Genomic DNA, 23,289 nt, shown 5'->3' on the forward strand with positions numbered 1-23,289 from the left:
TAATCACTTAAAGCTCCATTTACAGCTATTTGGGTATTCCTCTGTGAGCATTTTTTTTTATTTAACACCACCTTTTGGACTATTTTTCAGGTGGTATTTAGTGATGAAAGTGATTCAGAAGGCTTGGATAAAGAAGAAAAGGAGCAAACTTCGAAGACCAACCCTGCTTTTCCTGTTGATAAAAAGGAAGGCAAGCTGACCAATAGCAGGGCAAGGACCACAAAGAAATCTGCAGAGAGAAGTAGAGTTGAAGAGCATTCCCAAAGCAACCCTGAACGATGTCCCAGGAAAGGAAGGCCAGCTAGCAAGGAGACCGACACAATTACAGAAGAAAAGAAGACTCTGACTGCTAGCAAAAGGGTGACTCGGGGGCGGGCCCACCTTCATCAAGATGAAGTAGAGTTGTTGAGAGTTATACAAGAAGAGACAGAGGATGTGTTTGACATCAGCTTTGAGGTTCTTAGAGGATCTGATGGAGAGGACAAGCCTGCCACAGGTAAGAAACAGCAATTGTAAAAAATGTGGCTGGGTCGTGGTAGGGCTTAATGTCTGTTTTGGAGCTCACTGGTGTGCCCAAGATAATGAAATTGCTTTGTGTGAAAAGAACCTCATGGGAAGCCCAACCCTTGATGTCTGGCTAAAATCCTAACAAACTTAATTTTACATTCCAGTCCTGTTCATCCTACACATGAGCATCCCATTGCACAGAGCATCTTTCAATGAAGTCTTCCTGCAGATTCCTTGCTTTATAAATATCCTCCTGGCTCCGTACTGGACCTCGAGACATTTCACCAGTAAAGGATTTACAGTTTGTGTGTTTTGCATCAATCATGACTCGGTGTGAGCCATATGTGATGAAATTGGGATTATAAAAGGCCCCAAATTGTCCGTTTCTTTTTTACTGTACCTCCTATGTTATTTTGGAGCTGCTCTTAGTATTTCATGGCCAAAATTAATTTGATTTTCTACAGCAGCTAGGTCAAATGTCCTTAGATTTCATTGTATAAATCCTGAAATAAATGCTGTAAAATATTTTTGTTGAACTGACAAGACATCTGCATGGGCCTTTGTTGGATCCAGATATGACCCCTCAGTCTTTGATTCCTATTCCTTAATGCACCTAAAAGCTACCAGAGAGCAGAAGGCAATACTGTTTTTGCTAACTGTCTTGAGGATTGCTGAACAATTCCCCTTCCTCAGGCATGTCCCGTGACCGGGAAAGATCTCCCAAAAGATTTTCTAACTAAAAGTGCCGTAGAAAGCAGAACTCCTTTCTTGAGGAAACTGTCCTGCTCCTGGCACTGTTGGGCATCTTGTGGTCTTTCCCGGATGCCATCTCGGCCATGGAGAGTGTGGTATCCAGAACTCCAGGGCTTGAGCATATGTCGTCCAATCAGGCAGCCCTTCCGAAAGGACTTGCTGTCACAGCAACAGGTTCTTCATACTTGCCTTCACAATGTCCCCCTTCATTCTTGGAAAATGAGCGGCGACAACTGAAAACCTTCGACCTTCCTCAAGAGATGGTAATGTCCTCTTGGCATCCTCCTAAAGGACGGAGTGCTAATTCTGCCAGGGACAAAGCTAGCACAAAACTGCTTCTCAAGAGGTCTTGGTTCCTAGGTGAAGTACTGACAGGTCTTCCGGGATTTGGAGACTCAGCAGCCGCAGGACAGCTGACTTTTGGTGCAATAAGCGAAGGCAGCAGGCAGGCTGGCAGGGTTGGGGCAGAGTAATTTGCTGGATCTTCTGTTTTGAGTATAATACTCTTCTCTTCCTTAATTTTTAAGGTCGGCAGGATCTGTTCTTCTGGTGCCAAAGGCTCCTAAATACTGAATTTAGGGGCATTGGGGGAGTGTAGGTTAGTAGGCAATGGGCTACTGACCCTTGGGTCCCTATGCCCCCTATATGATCACTTCCTGTGGTAAGTGGGCATAACCCTGTCCAAGAAATCCTAAGTAAGCCATCACAAAGATGGCTACTTCTGAAAAGTCGTGTCCTCCTCAGTTTAGCCCACCTTAGAGGTGGTACTAACCTGGGGTGGCATGACTAGCTAACTTCCCACCTGTCCAGGTGCCAAAGTGGCTCTAAACAAGGGGGGGGGGGTCTGTTTCCTCTCCTGTGAGGGGAGACGGATTTGCATTTCTAAGACTTCAGCTCTTTGAAGCTTGCCGGCCTAGGAAGGCTGATCAGCAGGTCATCCTTTTGGAGGGGGTGTGACACCCTTCTCCCGGGCAGACTATTGTTCTGGATCTCCTGAGAGCAGAGGCTCTCACCCTAGGAGGCCAGAACAGTGTATCTGGTGCAGGCTGACAGAAACCAGTCCGGGAGCAGTCTGGTAGGTTTTCAGTGGGCACCTCGAAGGTTCTCTTTGTGCATGTACTGGTAAATCCAACACTGGAATCAGTGTGGGTTTATCAATACGAGATGTTTGATACCAAACATCCCTGTTTTCAGTGAATCCAGCATATGTTCTAAAATGGCTTTCCTGTCCACTTGAACTGGCAGTAATGGAACTGACCAACACAGGGGCAAACCTGTGCAGGCAAGTAGGCCCTCATGTAAAACCAAGCACCCTGCCTTGGTGGTGTAGGGGTAATTTACAAGTACTACATGCAGTGTTAGGGGGCCTGGCACACAGGGATGTGTCAGGTTGTGTTTTCAGTTTGGTTTGCACCAAAACATGCAGCCTGCAATAGCAGCCCTGCATGAGTCTGGTGAGGAGTCCCTTTTGTGGCTCAGGTGTTGCTGCAACCCTTGGGTGAACCATCTTTAGTGTCTCAGGCCCGGGGTACCATTTAATATGGACTTTTAGAGGGTACTAAAGGCATTGCCAATTGTGGTGGACCATTTTACAGTTTTGGGAAAGTGATCTGGCACAGGGGACCTAGTTAGCAAGAACCCAGTGCACTTCCAGTAGAAATCCCATTCTGTACCAGGCAAAACATGGTGCGTGACAGTGTCAAAAGGAGTGCTTTCCTACAGTATTTCTAATGTGCTTCCTTTTGTATGGCGCTTTTCTGCTGCAGTTCCAACATTACAGGTAAACAAACACCAATAGCTAAAACAACTTCCATGCCCAGGGACATCTTAGGGATTTTGGGGGCCCTGGCACAAATGTATTTTGGGGACCCCTGATAACCGCTTTGAATTTGCCTCCATTTCAGCTCTTTCATGCCCTCTTTGGCCAGGTCACTGATACAGCATAGGCACAGTGGTCCAATGTACATCTAATATTCAGCGATAGTGATGTGTGTTTTAAATATTATAGTTCAGGAGCAGCTCACTAATATTCTTGCTAATAATCTTTGTGACCCCTGGCATTTCTCATATGAGTTTCTATTTGATCTAAAAGAAACTGTTTTTCATCATCAATATCCCTAAAAACAAACCTTTCTGTTAACTGTCTGTTATAGACTCCAGTACATCACCAACGTTAAAAATACATTAAAGGAAAACTTCATTTAAAAGAATTTGTTGAGAATTATTCAGTCATCAGAGCAAGGAGAGAGTTGGCTCTATAAGGGGGATCTTCGGCCAGGGCCCACTTTGGCCTTGCCTTAAAACGTCTGTCTATGCCCTATTTTCATAGCTGTTGTAGAGTATTCTGCTAAGGTGCCTCTTACTGAATATTAACACAGAGCTTCTTTTTCTTGGTCAAAAGGTAAGATGAGACCTTGTCTTCACAACCACTGAGATTAAAATGATAAAATGTTGCCTGCTACATTTGTTAAATAGCTGAATGCTATTTAGACTGTACAAAAAAATGACATGTTTAGGTATATTTTTAAAGTGTGTTGATTACTAAGCAATGGGTATCTTCAAGTGGTACTTCATTTTTACTTGTACTCCTTATAGGATGATGAGTGACGTTTGTGTATGGATACTGAATGATTAAATAAGCTTTTTAAAGAGTTCTTTAAAATATAAATTGTCAGGTTCCTACAGTTTAGATTTGGGGATTGCACACATGTAGTATAATCCTAAAGATAAGTAAATGGTAATCTATTGCTATGTCCTCTATCTAATCATTTTGTTTCTGTAATGATTAGTGGTATCGATCACGTTAAGCTGACATTTGGCACTTTGCTGTTTGCAATGAGTTCATAGGCTGTGCTTTGGAACGGTTATAAAGAAACAGATAAACTACACCTGTTCCCTATTGAAAATGTTTCTAATTGCTCTAGATAATTTACAGATTTGAGTGCATCGACAAGAAGCAACATTGCTACGTTAGATGGCCTAATGATACAACAATGGCAAGGACAGTTTGGGCTTTTGTTGATTACTTGTATTTCCCACAAACCCCACGTTTGAGAATAGTAGCACCATGTGGCTCAAATGGAAAATGTGCTGGTGTTTAGCAACGATCCTCTCCCACTCACCCAACCAGACACCTGATTGTTCTCAGAAATGTACGACTGTTTAGAGTACAATAGGGAGAATGACTTTCAGGTCTGGCGCAAGGCAAGACGTTTCGATTTCATTTTAATATATGCATACTTTAAGGTAGCTTCCAGCAACCCTCTTCATCTGTTGGTCTGTTGTCATTCACACGTTTTCTTCTCCCTACTAGACTGAGAGCATAAGCACTGGTCAGCCTAGTTTAGCCTTTGGCTAATCTCAGTCAGTGATGGTCTTCTGCTTTTTACAAGGAGCACATCCACATAAATTATAATTCCCTTTTGTGGTCAAGACTTCTAAGGCAATGTGTGCTTTTTGAGCCCCAAAAATAGTTTTGCTTCTGGGCAATTCTTTTATATTGGCAAGGTCCCTGCAACACCCTAACAAAGCCGTGACAAAACAAAATAAATATTTAAAAAAACAAAAAGACCAGCAGCCAATTACAGACCTATTGGCTTTGACAATGCTTGTTTACTGTTTGGTCAAGCACGTCTTCCCCCGACGCTGTTACCCATTAATGCTTGTAAAGAGCAAGGGCTTCAGTAATGAAAAGGCTGAATCACTTGTGTGACCCCACATTTATCTGGCCACACTTGTCTTCAAACTGTGTGCTCTACTTTAAAGGAGGGATGTCAGACAACCTGACTTTATATTTGTGAAGTACATATGTAGATAGCAGATACGCAGAGCATAATATACTATGTATTCCCATAGCAGAATGAGTGGAAAGGCTATAGCTCATGAGCAGTAAAGCATCGAAAGGCTGATAATGCCTCTTGCTTCCTCAATAACTGTATTAAATAGAATAGTGCCACACATACTCCTGCATATAAGATTCGTGTAATTGTGTTCTATCGCATGTATTGGTTTAAGAAAATCTATGTAATGAAAACCAGGATGAACGTTTACAAGTGTGCAGTGAGGGAAAGTCACATTGTAGTGGTCTGGTGACCATTAGTAGCGTTCTTTCACTGTGCAGTCTCATTGTATCACATCTGTGAATCAGTAGACTGTTAATAATATGGAATTGGACTGAGTAAACTTGCTCAATAGCGTGTCACTGGCGATATTCGTTTTTACTGGCATGAGGGACATGGTTGGCTGCCCTCCAATAAACCCACTTGCCCTTAATAAACCCTGATGAACAACTCCGATGCGAAGACCAAAAGATAACCTTTACTCTGCTGTTCTCTCCTTTCTCCCTAATTGGATGGGGATTGCCTGGGCTGCAGCCAGGACCAGAGAGTATCTTTACATTTTGAGAAGAGAACCACCTCCACCGTTGTCACTACAGTCTCCACTCGCGGCTGTTTTTTTGCACCAACCTGGCACGACTCTGGAATATCTTTTTTGGTGGTTGCCCCTTTTTGGGAGGTTTAGCAGGCAGATGCTAGTTTGCAAATAGCAAAAAATAAACATTTTGCCACCCTCTGGCAAGCAATTTGGTCTTTCATGGGAGCAAATTAAGAGTCTTAATTTTAGAACTAGGTTATTAGAAGCAAGCGTGGACATCCTTGCTTCTCATTCGCCAACTGATTTTTAATAATTCTTATTGATGGGCCTCTTCAGCCTCAAACCTATTAGTAGGCTCTCCCACCACCCCACAGAAGTAATTCACTTAGTGGATCCTTACTGCACACACTAAATTGCGCCCACAAAAACACTGTTGGCGCTCACAGGGGAAAATAATTAGAGGGAACATTGGTAGAGACTATCTAACTGCAGATTTCTCACCGAACCTCCCACTTCTGTGCTTTGCCTCCATCCATTAATAAGATCCCAAGTAAAGGAATCTACACACTGCTCACAACTAATTTGCTCTGCTGGTGGTTTACTTCTGGGGGCACGGACTGCCTTGAAATCAACTGACGTCTGTGCGCGGGATTTGCATCTATATCGGTTCCGCATGTCATTTCCAGATCCGAATGGCACCCGTACAGTGCCGCACGCCGTCGCCTAATGGGTGCCAAGGTACTGCTGAGGAGTTTCCGTATCCTGCCCTGTGCTAGGGGAAATATTTAAAAGGTCAGAAATCTGTAGCTATATAGTCTCTACCAGAAAGTGCATTACCAATGTAAGTAACTTGTTCGATTAGTTTGAATAAGTTGTTGTTGTTGATCTTTCAAAATTCATATTGTTGGGTATGATTTTTTGTTTTGATAATTAAGCACTTGTGCAGCTCAGTTTAAGGAACCAGTCATTTCTGTATAATGTAATGGGGTGAATTCATATGTCTCAAAATGTGTCACACTGCAACATAATACGGTTTTCTATTTTAACTTAATACTTAGTTCACGATCATGGGGTGTTTTTTTCTTTTCATCATTAACCATCCACGCTACTAAGTTTAAGGACAGAAGGTATTCATTAAAGTGGAAGACCGAAAACGTTTGACCTTTTCGCTTACTGGAAACCGGTCTTCCCATTTCTTCTGCACCTGGCTAAATCAGGCCTGTTCTACACAGGGGTATATCTGGAAATCATCAGGACATGTAGGGTCACACTTTTTAATTTTTGTTGAACTGTCGCTGCAAAACGGATTTATTGAATGGAATGAATGTTTCAACCCCTTCCTAATTAACTGTCCAATTCCTTCTGAGATTAATGTGGCCCTGTCTAAACTAATCGCTTATTCATAAAGCCAGCTTGCAGCTTTTATCCTTTAAGGCTCTTTTTTGAATAGCTGTAAAATCGGCTCCCAGCGTTGATGAGAATCCCACTCTATCAATTCAGGACATGTACAAGGTTTCTTTCAAATAGGATAGTAGTGAGAAATTCTAAAGCTATTTCAACGATTTTCATGTGACCCGAGCAGTTTCTTTGTTGGTGTTTAAGAACCTTTTCTCTGTGGCGGGAAGATCTGTTTCTACATCAGGGACGGCCCCTCCGCTGTGGTGGAGGAGCGTAACCCCACTGCTTTTAAGCAGTGAGAAACCTAAAATGACAAACTTAGAGTTATTGTCATTTTATGTTTCGTGTCCTGCTGCTTTGCCACGAATGGGTGGGCGGGGCTGCTCTATTCTCCGGGCAGGGGAGGAGTGGTCCTGCTCAACGTAGAGAATTTTATGAGGCCATGGGGTCTCATTGCCTTACTCCTTCAGTGCGCATTTGAGCCCTATTGGGTCAGTGTGGTCTCCCTTTGTTTCAACGCTTGCGACTTAAGCCCCAGCACCAATGGCCCTCCTCCAAATCCCCCCGGTGCCAGTTGTGCCACTGTGCCCTTAGCCGATGCGTCCATCGGCGAAGCCAGACATATTCTATTGCCTGATGATATTTAGCTGCCTCAGTGTCGACCAATGCAGATTTCGCCTCAGTGCCCATTAGTCCTATGTAGTTCCTTCAGACTTATTCGAACAGGCCAGGCTTGTGTGAAGAATGAGCGGGTCACTGCACCTTTTAGAATGCCAGCAGTACGACCAAGACATGGACTGGTATGAGGAATTGGGTGATGCCAGTGGTCTGGATAACTTCCCAGACACTTACATGCTTTCTCCTCCTTCCGTGGCTACTGAGAAGGGTGCATCTTATGCTGTGGTGGTGCGCATGGCAGCTGAGTTCCTCAACCTTCAGCTAGCCACAGTGGCAGTCAAGACTAACATCTTTGATAGTTGCTACAGCCAGGCGCTTCCTCTTTGGAACCTTTGCTCCCATTAAACGAAGCCCTCATGGACGTCCTTCTGGAAACCTAGTCCAAGCCCAGCACAGGGTTTCTTGTGAACAGGACCATTGCCTGCCACCACCGCTCTGCCCTGAGCAACCCAAACTTCCTCTCTACCCACCACAACACAGAGCTTTGTGGGCCAAGCCTCCACTTTCCGTGGTGTTCCCTGCTGCTACCCCGGACAGAGAATACTAGAGGCTGGATAGTTGGGGCAAGAAAATATTTTCGGCGCCAGCCTTGCATTGCGGTTGGTGAACATGGCATGCTCATTGGGCAGTTATTCCCACTCTGTGAGAAACTGCTGCACACGTGCTACCACAGGTCATGAGGGTGACCGGGGTCATCCTCTCTCAAGCATTAATCAGACAGGAGAGATGCAGCAAAGTTCCCTATTCAGTGTGGTTTAGACGCAACCGACTCGCTGAGCAGAGTGATTTCCATGAACGCCACACCTAGTTGAGAACATCTGGCTTTTCAGAGGATGTCCACGCCTCGCTCATGGACATGCCCTATGATGGCACCGTTCTCTGCGGAGACGGCGCAGACATGGCTCTGGAGCGCTTTAAGGAACCCCTGTGTCTCTTCTGCCCCCTGTCCCCAGTCTGCCTTATGCTCAATTTGTGGTGCTTTCAACCATGACAGCCCTATCCCAGCCATCGAGCTGCGCGTGTTTGCACAACCCCTGCGTGGATGAGAGCGCAGTTCGTTCTGACCATCCGAGTCTTGTGTGGAGATTGAGCTGCGACAGTTGACAGCTATTGACCTTCCTCCTGAAGTCTGCAATGTTATCTTGGCAGCCCTCCACCAAGACTGTATACTTCTGCCGGTGGAACAAGTTTTTTTTGATGTACAGCAAAGTCTATTGACCCGGTCTTCTTCCCTTTCTAATGTGTTGCTATTTTTATCCTTGCCCAGCAAGGCTGTGCTCAGGGCACCCTGAAAGGACATCTTTAAGCTTTTTCTCCCTTTCTGAGACCGCCAAACAAACCCTCCTTATTTAAATCACCCATTGTAGATAGATTCTTGAAACCCCTTGTACATATGTTTCCATTGGCCCCATTCATAATGCCTTAGTGGGGCCTTCATTTGGTTATCCCCTTCCTCATGTGTGCTCCTTTCGAGCCCTTGCATAATTGTCCCCTTTGGCTGATCATGATCAAAACAGCCTTTTTAGTGGCAATTTCATCTGCCAGAAGGGAGAGTGAGCTTCAGGCTTTATCATCCAAGCCTCCCTTCTGTTTTCTTTTATAAACAAATTTTATTGTCAATAGTCACATACTGTTCGGAGCTCCCCAACACAGGAAGCGATCGCAATGTTACACCACATAATAAAGATGTTGACACCTCGTTTGTTCTTCATACATGAAAGTTATATAATACAATACAACGTGAACATTTTTATCCCAAACCCTATATGCTGCACCAAAACCACATTCCTTCTCGCCCTAATTGACACATATGTAGTCCCCTCACACCCACCACTATCTAGCATCGTCCGGTGTCGATGTTGCTGTATGTATTCCTGTTAGGATTATAGGCTCTGGGGATAGGCCCCAGTATTTGGCCCATCTCGTCTAGATTTTGGGATGCTTCTGTGGAAAAGTAAATTTTGCCATGTTCAGTGTCCCTACGTGTCATCCATCATATGTTATGTGTGCATGATTAAATATGCATATGTATTCCCCATGTTCGATTAATGACGCAATTACAGTTGTGTCCACCTCTAGTATGCCAGTTTCCAGTTCTCGTGAATACTACGAATATCAGGCCTATGTAAAGCTACGTTGCCACGTTTCTCAGTGTGCACGTTATTCCATTATAAAGTCCCCGTCTCTAGGCCTCAAAAGGACCTGGACACCAGATTCAGCTCCTGTCTCCTGAAACCTCGCTAAGGAGCGATACAGCCCCCACCTGTATCCTCGACCCTTCACTTACTTCCTGCCTCACAGTGCCCGGTTCAGGCTGGCTCTGCCTCTGAGTCTGCCAAAAATATGTTATGATTCCAGTTATCAGTTCAGTCCTCCTTCTCTGCATTCCTAAGCTACTGAACTGCATCAATAGTTTCCGTCATTGTCTAGCCTTTTCGGCTCCACGTTAGAGAATACTGCATTTAATGGTCATTTAGTATTCTTCATCACGCACTACATGTAGAATAATGCATGGTCCAGTCTTAGAATCAAGTTAGCCTTTCCTCTCCTGACTTCTAGTTTATATCAACATGTTCTCTAAACATCAGATACTAGATACTGTTTAGGTACATGTCGCCCTGACTCTCCAGACTTCAGTCTCTGCTCTTAGCACAGAGTTCATAGCCCCCAGCTTCTCCTAGTAACACGTCATTGCTAGTTTGCGCGCACCATCAGGTTAGAGGTCCCGGCTCCTTAGGTAGCCCCCTCCATGGTTTCCGCCCCATTCATGACATATTCTGTTACGTTTGCATCACATGTCTATGTATACGCCCTGTTACACCTCTTTTCCCCCTTATGTTTCGCGACTGCTACGCGTCACGCCTTTTGCTCCACCCACTGCTACGCCTATTGCAATGTAATGCTATGTGTTTGCGTTATGTATATATGCTCATGCACTGTTATTAAAAAATCTTCTCCGTTCCCCTTGTCCCGCTCCTGACACCAGCAGCGCTGCTGGGCCCTGTCATCCTATTCCTATGCAGGTTGTCCTGTTCCTGTCCTTTATGCTGTAATAAACCTGCGAAACTCCTACTACCTCGAATCTTGACTCTTATTTATTGAGCTATCTGTTATTCATTTATACATTCAAAAATAGGGTATTATTTATTTATTTACCACATAATGGCGCCCGAACAGGGACTTGCCCTTTCCCCACGCGTCGGTGAAGCCACGCCGACCCCCTGACCCTCTGCAGTCGTGACGGAACCCTTCTGCGCACCGGCAGATATTTCTGCTTCAAGTATCCCTCAGGCCCACGGAGGAGACGGAGGAGGCGGTCCAGCATCCAGACGAGACGGTGGAGGAACGCGGCGAGTCCCGACCAGAGCCCAAGCCGAGAGTCCAAGGTCCGAGGTATCCGGAGGTCCACCCGTAACTGAAGTCCGAAGTTCGTTGTCCGTCCGGTATCGAAGCAGTCCAGTCCAGTCCGAGGCCTTCCGTTCTTGCTGCCCGGTGAGTACCATTACTGGGGTAGTATCTAGACAGGGTCAATCTAATTGACTCTGGTCCGTGGGTTGGTGGTACCCAGTCCCACAAACGAAGTGTCCACTTCGGTGGATGCGGGTCCTGACGTGTCTCTTTATGAGACCGGTAAGTTTCGTACTGTTTCAGCAGTGCATCTAGTCTCTGTTCTAGTCAGTTCTGTTCTCGAGAAAATTCATGTATTCTGTGTTCCGTATTTCAGGTAGTATTTCTGTTCGAACTGTTATTTTTAAATGTTCTTCATGTATTTTAATGTCGCGGTATGAATGGGGAATAAGTATCGTGTTTATTGTGTATTGTATTGTGTCTAGACTATAGTTCAGTCATGCCGCTCTTTTCGAAATTACGTCAGTTAAAAACCAGAAAGGGTCTGCTGGAAGCAGCAGTTCCAGTTCCGCCTAGGGACAGTCCAGGTCATTTTATGTATCAGAAGCATGGCATAAGTGCCATATTATATCTAGATTTATGGGTAGAGTATACCAAACAGTTAGAAGAAAAGTATAGATGGCCCGTATCGGGTACATGGGATGCCGAGTGCATCATGCGAGTAGAAGAGGCATTATGGAAAAAGAAAGCCAGACAGTCACAGAAAGATGCCATCGAGTTATGGCGTAAAGAAGCTCATAAAAGAACTGAAAAGGAAATCAGAAAGTCAGAATTAAGTAGAGAATCCTTAGAACGAGCACAAGAAAAAGAACTAATCGAGATAGGTGAACAAGTCAAAGCCGAACAGACAGACAGAGGCATGCCCTTATTAGGGGTATGTATCCTCTCTTTGCCGAGGGCTTGCCAAAAGCGACCCCAGAGGCATCCAGTAATTTCCCGCCACCATTAGTTCCGACCAAGCTACGTCACAAACAGACCGCAGCTGATATTTTTATTTCGTCCTATTTGGACGACACAGTCCCAGAATATGCAAATCCTGTTCGCGCTCCGCCAGTCCCTGTAAATCAGGCACTTCCCGCTCCTCCAGACACCGGAGTACCTGTTACGGTACCCCCGGTCCAGCCCGCCATACAAGTCCAGCCTACATTTCCATTTCCCACTCTGCCAGGACGAAGAGCCTCAGTAGACGACTCTAGTTCAGGGGCCGCAGGGGGAGGTCCTCCTCGAACCCCGCCGCCGCACAAGCGTTTAACGACAGCCGAATTACATGCACAAGCGTCACAGCGTACGCCAAGACATCAGTCTGTAGCAGAAATAAGAAAATCCCTTGCCGAATGCGGCTATGATCCAGTCCCAGGCGAGGATAATATGGTTCTATATTCATTCCGCGTAAGAAAGGTGACCGAGTATCTAGTCACCTTACCGAATATGAAAGAAGATCTAGACAGAATATATCGTTTCATCCGTACAGGGGATGATCCAGAAAGCATTAGCGAGGCCATGTCTCAAAGGAAAGCCGAGATCCAGCTCATGATATTAAAGTTTCTAATCAATTGTCTAATAAGAGAACAAGATTACCCGTCTAAAGATCCGGCTGAAATGAGAACCCTGACAAGGTGGAGTGATAATATAGCCGAGGGTAAGCACAAGACCGTCGGTGCTGTGGAGAGTATGTACAAGAAAATCCGTAAAGAAATAATAAAGTTACACGAACAACGTAAAGCAGCACAAGTAAGCGAGAAAGAAAGTAACTCTGATACCGAAGAGGTAGAGGACGAGGATCCCGCCAGAATAGCGTATGTAGGAAAACCTAGATTTCCAGATCGCCATTTACGCCTAGAACACAAGTCTATTTTCCACCATCCAGCACCAGAACAAGGTTCACTAGAACAAGTGTTTTAAGCTACCGATCACATTCTGAAATCACGAATCGGTTACAGTGAGTTAAGTACTATGCATGAACAAGAACTAGCCCGATCAGCAGTCCGATGGATTACTGATTCTACCACTTTTCCAGACGAAATAGTGGCACAAATGTTTCTGAAACTGCCCCCAGCCGAGCAACGACTGGTGGGTATGTATATGATCCAGTACCTCATTACATTGTATGAGGGTCAACACTCTGATCCAGGCCCGTTACATGATATCCTGAACGAGTTACTCCAGTATAGATGGAAAGGTCTAGGTACCGATTTAATTAGTGTCATTCTAGAACAGCGCCACAAATATAGAACGTTTCTGAACCCGCATTTTGTTCATGTCTCACCCCCAGAAAGTAAACCATTTTACATGGAGAGACAGAATCCGTTACGAGAAGTCCACCCAGTTAGAGGAACGGGTGGCGAAATGCAACGAGTGTTTGTATACACTCCGATCACAAAGATGGAACTTCTGGAGATGAAGAAATTAATTCCCTGTCATGACAAAGATCCAGCAGGGTTCCATAGAGAATTAAAAGACATGCTCCGTATGGGAGAATACACGTATCCAGATATAATTAAAATGTTAAAGGTTCTGCTGCCCGCAGGGGTGTATGAAAAACTCAAGGAAAAAGAATGGGAGGTGGGAGAGAAAAAGATCGATTGGGCAGTTCTAGAAGCTGAAGACAAGGCACGAGTACCAGGTACCGGTCTCGGGGATAAATGTAAAGAATTACCTGAATTATTGATTCAAGTTTTACCCAGATTATTGACAACTAGAAAAGAAGACTGGGATGCAATCTCAGCCTGTAAACAGAAGCAAGATGAGGATATTAGTGATTTTTATTCTAGATTTGAAAAATGTTTTAGCATCAACAGTGGCCTCAAGACAAGTAGTGAGTCATACCCTCACCTTTTTGTTACTAAATTAGTCGAGAATTCAAGTCCACAAATTAAAAATCGAGTTCTGAAGGTTGAAAGTACCTGGCAAGCTAATACCCCGTCCCAGATGTTGCAGATGCTTCAATACCACCAGAACAGAATCAGAGAAGAGCAAGAACACGAGAGAAAACGTATGAAAGACACGAAAATGAAAGTACTAGTTGCACAATCTGTTCCTCAAGACAGTCAGAAGAGGGGTCCAAATCAAGCCAGTCATCCTGCAGCTCCCGTTAAAGGGAACTGCAATTATTGTAAACAACCAGGTCATTTTATAAACGAGTGTGCAGTTCTGAAACACAACATAGCTACCGGTAAGACTAAAGAAAGACCACGTCCGCCTAGACAAGAACAAGTTTCACAGATTCCTCAGCCACAGAATGCACCACAGACAGTTACCGCACCGCAGCCTATTGCTGCAACACAGCACGTTACACAGCAGATGTACCAGTATGCACAGTCTGAGTATCCAGAGTACCAGCAGTATTCATGAAACAGCCTAGAGAGGGAGGTAGGCTTGCCTCTCATCGAGATACCTGTAGATCAAGAAGGTCCCTATGTTCACAGTCAAGTATTAGGGAAAGACAGAAAGTTCTTGATTGATACAGGGGCAAGTAGGACCACAATTAGTCACGCCGAAGTTCCAGGGGCTCCGCTCTCAGGCTCAAGAAATGTTTCCCTTGGATTTTCAGGAAAACCTATCGTAAATGAGATTTCAAAGCCAGTTACTCTAGAAGTAGGTCCATTGTCCCGTACTACTGATCTGTTACTTACTAAGTCATGTCCAGAAAACCTGTTAGGCATTAAGACACTGAAAGAGTTAGGTGCAGTTATATGCTGTTCCCCAGAGGGAATACGATTGTTCCTACGTGACTTTAAGGGTCACTATGTATTACGAGATTTTGATTCAAGGCTGTCTAATGTTCCACAGCATCTATGGGCGCAAGGTCCAACTGATGTAGGTTACATGCAAATCACACCCTATCGTGTGACTCTCAAGCCAGGTGTAGTTTTACCACGGATCAGACAGTACAGATTGCCACCTGAGGCTATAGCAGCCTTATCCAAAATTATTGACGAGCTCATGGCCCAAGGAGTGGTTGTAGAAACTGACTCCAATGTATGTAATTCTCCGATCATTCCAGTCATGAAACGTACCGATCCTAATGCACCCCCAGTATATCGATTAGTGATTGACCTACGAGAGCTTAATAAATGTATTATTCCTCAGTACCCAGTTGTCCCAGATATCTCTTCCCTATTGACAGCCATTGATTCCGAAGCCACGTTCTTCACTGTAATCGACCTCAAGAACGCATTTTTCAGTGTCCCTATTCATCCAGACAGCCAGTTCCTTTTCGGATTTTGTTTAAATGGAAGGAGCTATATGTTTACACGAGCTCCTCAAGGTTTCACAGAAAGTCCTAGTATTTACAGTCAAGCACTCCAGAGACAACTAGACAACATTCACATGCCAACTGACACTGCCCTGCTCCAGTATGTCGATGATCTCCTGATCACAGCCCGTTCTGAACGTGCTTGCGAGCGAGCATCCCTTACAGTCTTGTATTTCCTGGCCGAGATGGGGCACAAGGTGTCCCCTTCTAAGCTTCAATTCTGTGTCCAGCAAGTGGTCTACTTAGGACACTTACTGTCCAAGAGGGGTAGGCAGTTGACACCAGACCGTATCCAGTTAATAGCGAGTCTTCCTCAGCCCAAGACCCAGAAGGAGGTACGTGCTTTTATCGGCCTTACTTCTTACTGCCGTCAATGGATTCCTCAGTATGCATTTCTAGCCAAACCACTGATACAGTTAACGACACAGGAGGCAGCCGTATCGACTGTCCTCCCTTGGACATCTGAACATACACTTAGTTTCAATGAGTTAAAGAAAGCCCTATGCCAAGCTCCAGTTCTAGCGACACCGAACTACAGTAAGCCTTTTACACTTTTCGTCACAGAACGTGAAGGTACAGCATTATCTGTTCTCACACAAGATCAAGCAGGACAATACAAGCCCTGTGCTTATTTTTCGAGCACATTAGATCCTGTAGCCCAGGCTCTGCCTGCGTGCCTCAAGTCAGTTGCAGCCACAGCACTAGCTATCAGACAAAGTGATTCCATAGTCTTAGGACATACCTTGACAGTACAAGTTCCACATTCCGTGGAAGTTCTTTTAAACCGAACACAGACTCAGCACTTGACAATTGCACGTTTAACAGGTTATGAATTGACACTGTTCCAGCCACACACAGAAATCAGACGCTGCAACATCCTGAATCCTGCTACACTGTTACCCTCAGTTACTTCGAATTCTGCCACACATGACTGTGTGGAAGTAGTTAACATTACGACAAAGCCAAGACAAGATCTGTCAGATATTCCATTACTAGATCCCGACCTGACACTTTATGTGGATGGTTCATGTATGAGAACAAGTACAGGAGAACTAGTCGCCGCGTATGCAGTGACTACTGACACTGAAGTTATTGAGACACACCGTATTGACACTCTGTCCGCTCAAGCAGCAGAGCTAGTTGCTCTGACACAAGCCTGTATACACGCCAAGAACCAGAAAGTTAATGTTTACACAGATTCACGCTACGCATTTGGAGTCGTACACGACTTCGGAGTGCTCTGGCAGGAGAGAGGTTTCATGACTTCTCATGGAACCAAGATTCAGCATGGTCTCCTTATTCAAGCTCTGTTAGATGCCATACACTTACCGACATCTATCGCTATCATGAAATGTAAAGCACATACGAAAGTTACTGACATCATTTCCCAAGGTAATGATCTAGCAGATCGCACAGCCAAGCTTACAGCACAGACTCCAGACATTCCAGTTAATCAGACACATACTCCAGATCCGAATACATGCATGACAGTTAAGGACCCTACACAAGATGTCATAGATATCCAGTTACATGCTACTCCCGAAGAAATCAAGAAATGGTCCGAACAAGGAGGGGTCCAGACAGATCAAGGATGGTTAACGAAGGGTAGAGCCACATGGTTTCTCCCCGACTCTATGGTTCAAGTCATTATTAATACCGCACATAGTCCAGCACATTTAGGAGAAAAAGCTATGTTAGACAGTATCCAGAACATTTGGTTCAACAAGCATTTACGAGCTGCAGCCAAGCAGAAAGTCCGTACCTGTATGATATGTTGTCAGTTTAATCCAGGTAAAAGTGTCCCGGTGGAACAAGGTGGATTCCAGCCTCCTGACCACCCTTTTGAAGTCCTCCAGATGGATTATATTCAGATGGAGCGATGTCGAGGTTTCAAGTATGTCCTTGTAGTTGTATGCGCTTTGTCCAGGTGGACAGAAGCATATCCAGTCCCAGATTACACAGCCGCGACCACTGCCAAGCAGCTGGTTCGTGAGTTTTTCCCTCGTTATGGACTCCCTAGAGTCGTATATTCTGACAACGGCCAACCATTCTCATCTGAACTCATGAAGCATGTTTTCCTGTTGTTAGGGTACCAGTGGAAGTTCCATTGTGTACGCCATCCTGAAGCAGCCGGTCTCGTAGAGAGACATAACCAGACTCTGAAAATTCGTATCGCCAAGGTATGCAAAGAAAAAGGTGTGGACTGGCTGGTAGCTCTGCCAGTCGCTTTATTTTATATGCGCATGGTCGCACATTCCAGGTCAGGTCTGTCCCCGTATGAGGTCGTATTCGGCCGCCCCCCTAATATGTGGGGTACTCCTAGACCCCGAAGTATTACCGATGTTTCAAGTAATATGTTGACAGATTACCTAGCTTCCTTGATGTCTGCCCTCAACTCATGTCGTTCACCGGTTGCCGCCGCATTTCCAGACAATACCGAGGTGGCACCGCATGAAATTGTTCCAGGATCCATGGTGTTGGTGAGGAATTTTGACAGATCAAGTCCGCTGGAGCCTCGCTGGAAAGAGCCCCGACAGGTCCTCCTCACCACCCGTACAGCCGTGAAGTTGGAAGGTCGCAAAGGCTGGGTGCACCTTTCTCATGTAAAACAATTTAATGGACTGAAACCCGTCTTAAAGAACATTTCCCAGGATTTGAAGGATTGCCAAAATATTGTTCTCAAGGACTGTCCCGCAAAAGACATTGCTACAAACCCTCCCCTGTTAGAGAAAACTCCGCAACAGGAGTACAAGCTAAAACTCCGGTCTAGTAAAATAAGTCAGTCAGTTTGATTGTCTAAGTCCTCCCCTAGGTGAAACGGTTAGACTGTTTCTGACATGTATAAAATAGACCCCCATAGTGAGAGAGTTAGTCAAAACTCAATCCGATGTATCATTTTTCTATGTTTCATATTATTTCTCAGCATTATGATTTCCTGCACCAGTTATGCATTTTACCTGTATCTTCCAGTTTCTCATGTAAATAAGTCTTCTAATGCTACTGTAGAGCACATGTTTAGTGATCTGCCTCCTCATGAACTCTCTTACCGCCTCGCTATGCGAAATAACTCATTCATCCGTATGTTACATTACTCACACCAGACCAGCAATGCCACTAATTGTTGGGTGTGTGGTCGACTCCCCCCTTTCCAGACACCGAAGGGAGTCCTGCCACTTTTTCCTTATCCATTTTCACATAATGGTTCGTGTGGAGCATGGTCCACGTTAACGTCATCCTCAACAGATATGTCTTTTCTTAACAGTACATGTTTTCCAGACAAGCAAGGTCTCCCTCACAGAACCGGGTTAGATCTAGAAAATGAAGTGTATAATTTAGGTAATTATTCGTCGAATTTCATGGTCCTGAATGTTCAGTCTGATACTACTCCAGACTTACCTGCTATTTCAGTACTGCCAGTCAGAGGTGAATTATGTGTCCGAAATTATGGTTCTGTACATGTAGGACATAGTGATTGTACTACTATTGTCAAGTATAGTGACAGTGGGAAATCTATCTTCAAAGCTTCACGTCATTCTTATTTTCACAGAAACACACATCTAGTACACATTAGACATAGAAGGGAGTCCCCAATTGTCGATTATACTGAAACTGCTCTAGAACAGTATACAGATTTCAATAGAGGTTTCTTTTTCTTTATAGGACCTATCCAGAATAGTAAGCTAATCCGCAGGTTAACCAGAACCCTTGAAGCTGTAGTAAATGAGACTGCCTCTGCTCTAGGTAATTTAACTGAAGAGCAAACTGCTATGAGATTTGTCGTTTTACAGAATCGTCTCGTCCTTGACGTCATACTGGCCGATAGGGGCGGGGCCTGTAGAGTCATCGGATCTAGTTGCTGCATTTTCATTCCAAATAACGCGCCGTCTGTTTATTCAGCTATAACCAGACTCCATAAAATTGCCCATCTGATACACCAAGATCCAGGCACCTGGACATGGTCCGGTTGGTTCTGGAATATAATTTCCGCCTGGGGATGGAAAGTCTTGTCCTTTCTAGGTATTGCAGTAGCGATCATATTCAGCTGCTGTCTCTGTATACAATGTGGCCCTGCGATTTGCGGCATTTGTGTTACCTCTTGTATTCCTAGTCCCAAGCCCCGTTCTAAATCCCGTTCCAGGATAATTCGAGACGAGCAAATGATACTGTATGAAATGATAGATGGTATCATGAATATTGATGTTTCCTGATGGAAACGTAGTGACAAGGAGGGAATGTGGAAAAGTAAATTTTGCCATGTTCAGTGTCCCTACGTGTCATCCATCATATGTTATGTGTGCATGATTAAATATGCATATGTATTCCCCATGTTCGATTAATGACGCAATTACAGTTGTGTCCACCTCTAGTATGCCAGTTTCCAGTTCTCTTGAATACTACGAATATCAGGCCTATGTAAAGCTACGTTGCCACGTTTCTCAGTGTGCACGTTATTCCATTATAAAGTCCCCGTCTCTAGGCCTCAAAAGGACCTGGACACCAGATTCAGCTCCTGTCTCCTGAAACCTCGCTAAGGAGCGATACAGCCCCCACCTGTATCCTCGACCCTTCACTTACTTCCTGCCTCACAGTGCCCGGTTCAGGCTGGCTCTGCCTCTGAGTCTGCCAAAAATGTTATGATTCCAGTTATCAGTTCAGTCCTCCTTCTCTGCATTCCTAAGCTACTGCATCAATAGTTTCCGTCATTGTCTAGCCTTTTCGGCTCCACGTTAGAGACTACTGCATTTAATGGTCATTTAGTATTCTTCATCACGCACTACATGTAGAATAATGCATGGTCCAGTCTTAGAATCAAGTTAGCCTTTCCTCTCCTGACTTCTAGTTTATATCAACATGTTCTCTAAACATCAGATACTAGATACTGTTTAGGTACATGTCGCCCTGACTCTCCAGACTTCAGTCTCTGCTCTTAGCACAGAGTTCATAGCCCCCAGCTTCTCCTAGTAACACGTCATTGCTAGTTTGCGCGCACCATCAGGTTAGAGGTCCCGGCTCCTTAGGTAGCCCCCTCCATGGTTTCCGCCCCATTCATGACATATTCTGTTACGTTTGCATCACATGTCTATGTATACGCCCTGTTACACCTCTTTTCCCCCTTATCTTTCACGACTGCTACGCGTCACGCCTTTTGCTCCACCCACTGCTACGCCTATTGCAATGTAATGCTATGTGTTTGCGTTATGTATATATGCTCATGCACTGTTATTAAAAAATCTTCTCCGTTCCCCTTGTCCCGCTCCTGACACCAGCAGCGCTGCTGGGCCCTGTCATCCTATTCCTATGCAGGTTGTCCTGTTCCTGTCCTTTATGCTGTAATAAACCTGCGAAACTCCTACTACCTCGAATCTTGACTCTTATTTATTGAGCTATCTGTTATTCATTTATACATTCAAAAATAGGGTATTATTTATTTATTTACCACACTTCTGCAACCTCTAGCCTTAAACACTGGTAACTTGATGCCCACGCAAATGTCTAGCCCCTTTTTCCAGAGTGTCAACGATGGTGGAACAGTTTCCTTCCATAACCTCGCAATATCCCTTTTAGCCAGGGTAAGCCCCAGCATCAGTAAGTGGCCTTTATAAAGGTTGCCTCCGATACCCTCCATGATATGTAAGATTCCTAATCTTGGTGAAACAGGGACATCCCACCCCAGGACCTCCCAGAGGCACGCCATGACTCGCGCCAAAACTTTGAGCGATGTACTGTGCCATATCATATGAATAAGAGCCTTCCGTGTGCCCACATCGCAGGCATTCAGGAGATGACACATAACCTGCCATCCATTGTCTCTCAAGCTTCCCTTGACTATTTCCTGACGAGTCCTAACAATCGGTCACCTTGCCCACTTTCTACGCTCTTCTGCATCCCTCTAAAGATGATGTGCGACTCCACCGTCTGGACCCAAAAAGAGCTTGATTGTTCCACCTGGACTGCACAAAAGAATTCCATGTGGACGACCACCCTTTGTGGGGTACGTTGGTGTGAAGGAGGGTTGGGCAGTGCAGAAGAGACCATCTCTCAATGGGTTGTCCTCTGCATCAAGATTTGTTACGCTCTGGTAAAGAAGCAGCCTCCTGAAGGCTTAGGGGCTCATTTCAGTAAAGCTAATGCTGCTACCACTGCGTTCGTGAAATCTCTAATGGGGTTAACCCAGTATCCCTAAGAACCTGGGCAGTTAATCAATATTAAAACAATTGGTTCCTTCGGGTGTACCACATTCCTTTTTACTCACTCATAGTTATATGTAGTTGTACAAAGTAAAATCAGAATCCAACACCAATCGTGTAGTTATGCACTATTTTATGAATTATAGTCATTCATAAATACTCTTTGTAATTTTCAAGAAAGGCTGTACAATAAGTGAAAAAGTGCAACTTGTGACATTTAGTGCTCAGTGCTGGCGGCGCAAAAAGTGAACAGGAACTATACAGTACTTATATACAAGGAAATATACAATAATTCAACTTCGGTCTGCGCAATTACACATATACCACTGTATACTACAAAAGTCAGTTTTCAGCACAGGGTATTGAGGCAACAGATCCAACTATTCGTCGACGTTTCGACCCTCTAAATGCGCACTTGCGGCGTCAACCACGGGTCTTCATCAGGACTGGGAGGGGACGGGACAGCCTTCAGATGAACTGTTTAGGTGGTGTAGCTTGAACTGCATATGTCTGTCGGTGGTGCGTGGAATGCTCCCCGACGGTTATTCTTATTGTAGCGCTGTGCCCAATTGTATCCTGACTGGGTATTCCGGATTATTCTTGTACCCAGTCGTGCTTCACCATAAAATTTGAAAAGCCACGAGATTCCGCTATTACTCAATTTCCAATGCTGGAGGAGAATCTCTTCCTTCCTAGCGTGGTAAAATTCCCTAGGACGCCGGTGCATTTCATGGGAATTTTACCACGCTAGGAAGGAAGAGATTCTCCTCCAGCATTGGAAATTGAGTAATAGCGGAATCTCGTGGCTTTTCAAATTTTATGGTGAAGCACGACTGGGTACAAGAATAATCCGGAATACCCAGTCAGGATACAATTGGGCACAGCGCTACAATAAGAATAACCGTCGGGGAGCATTCCACGCACCACCGACAGACATATGCAGTTCAAGCTACACCACCTAAACAGTTCATCTGAAGGCTGTCCCGTCCCCTCCCAGTCCTGATGAAGACCCGTGGTTGACGCCGCAAGTGCGCATTTAGAGGGTCGAAACGTCGACGAATAGTTGGATCTGTTGCCTCAATACCCTGTGCTGAAAACTGACTTTTGTAGTATACAGTGGTATATGTGTAATTGCGCAGACCGAAGTTGAATTATTGTATATTTCCTTGTATATAAGTACTGTATAGTTCCTGTTCACTTTTTGCGCCGCCAGCACTGAGCACTAAATGTCACAAGTTGCACTTTTTCACTTATTGTACAGCCTTTCTTGAAAATTACAAAGAGTATTTATGAATGACTATAATTCATAAAATAGTGCATAACTACACGATTGGTGTTGGATTCTGATTTTACTTTGTACAACTACATAGAACTATGAGTGAGTAAAAAGGAATGTGGTACACCCGAAGGAACCAATTGTTGTAATATTGGCTACCACTGCGTTAGCAGCACATGGATGTCCCAGTCATGGACATTTGTCGGGCAGCAGTGTGTGCATACTTGCACACATTTACCAAACATTACTGCTGAGACACTCAAGTCTGCAGGGATGACCATTTCGGGTGTTCAGTAGTACAGGATTTCCTAGTCTGAACTTGTTCGTAGTCCCTCCTCTGTGCAAGGTATTGCTTGGGTATCTATTCAAAGGCAAGGCATATCTGGCTAGCTGGCTCTATCAGATGAACAAGTTACTTACCTTCGGAAGGCTTTATCTGGTAGAGTTGTATT

General features: G+C 44.7%; 1 protein-coding gene across 2 annotated transcripts in view; it reads left to right on the top strand.

Moving 5' to 3' along the window:
• The window catches only part of ESPL1 (extra spindle pole bodies like 1, separase), a 588,475-nt gene that overhangs the window by 311,671 nt on the left and 253,515 nt on the right, over positions 1–23,289 (top strand). For both annotated transcript variants that reach the window (XM_078687592.1, XM_078687600.1), the window contains one exon: positions 91–496. In XM_078687592.1, coding sequence (XP_078543718.1) covers positions 91–496 — 406 coding nt within the window. The remainder of the gene's footprint in view (positions 1–90; positions 497–23,289) is intronic.

The sequence above is a fragment of the Lissotriton helveticus genome, chromosome 1_1 (assembly GCF_964261635.1).
Source record: "Lissotriton helveticus chromosome 1_1, aLisHel1.1, whole genome shotgun sequence".
In the NCBI taxonomy this organism is placed as follows: Eukaryota; Metazoa; Chordata; class Amphibia; order Caudata; family Salamandridae; genus Lissotriton; species Lissotriton helveticus.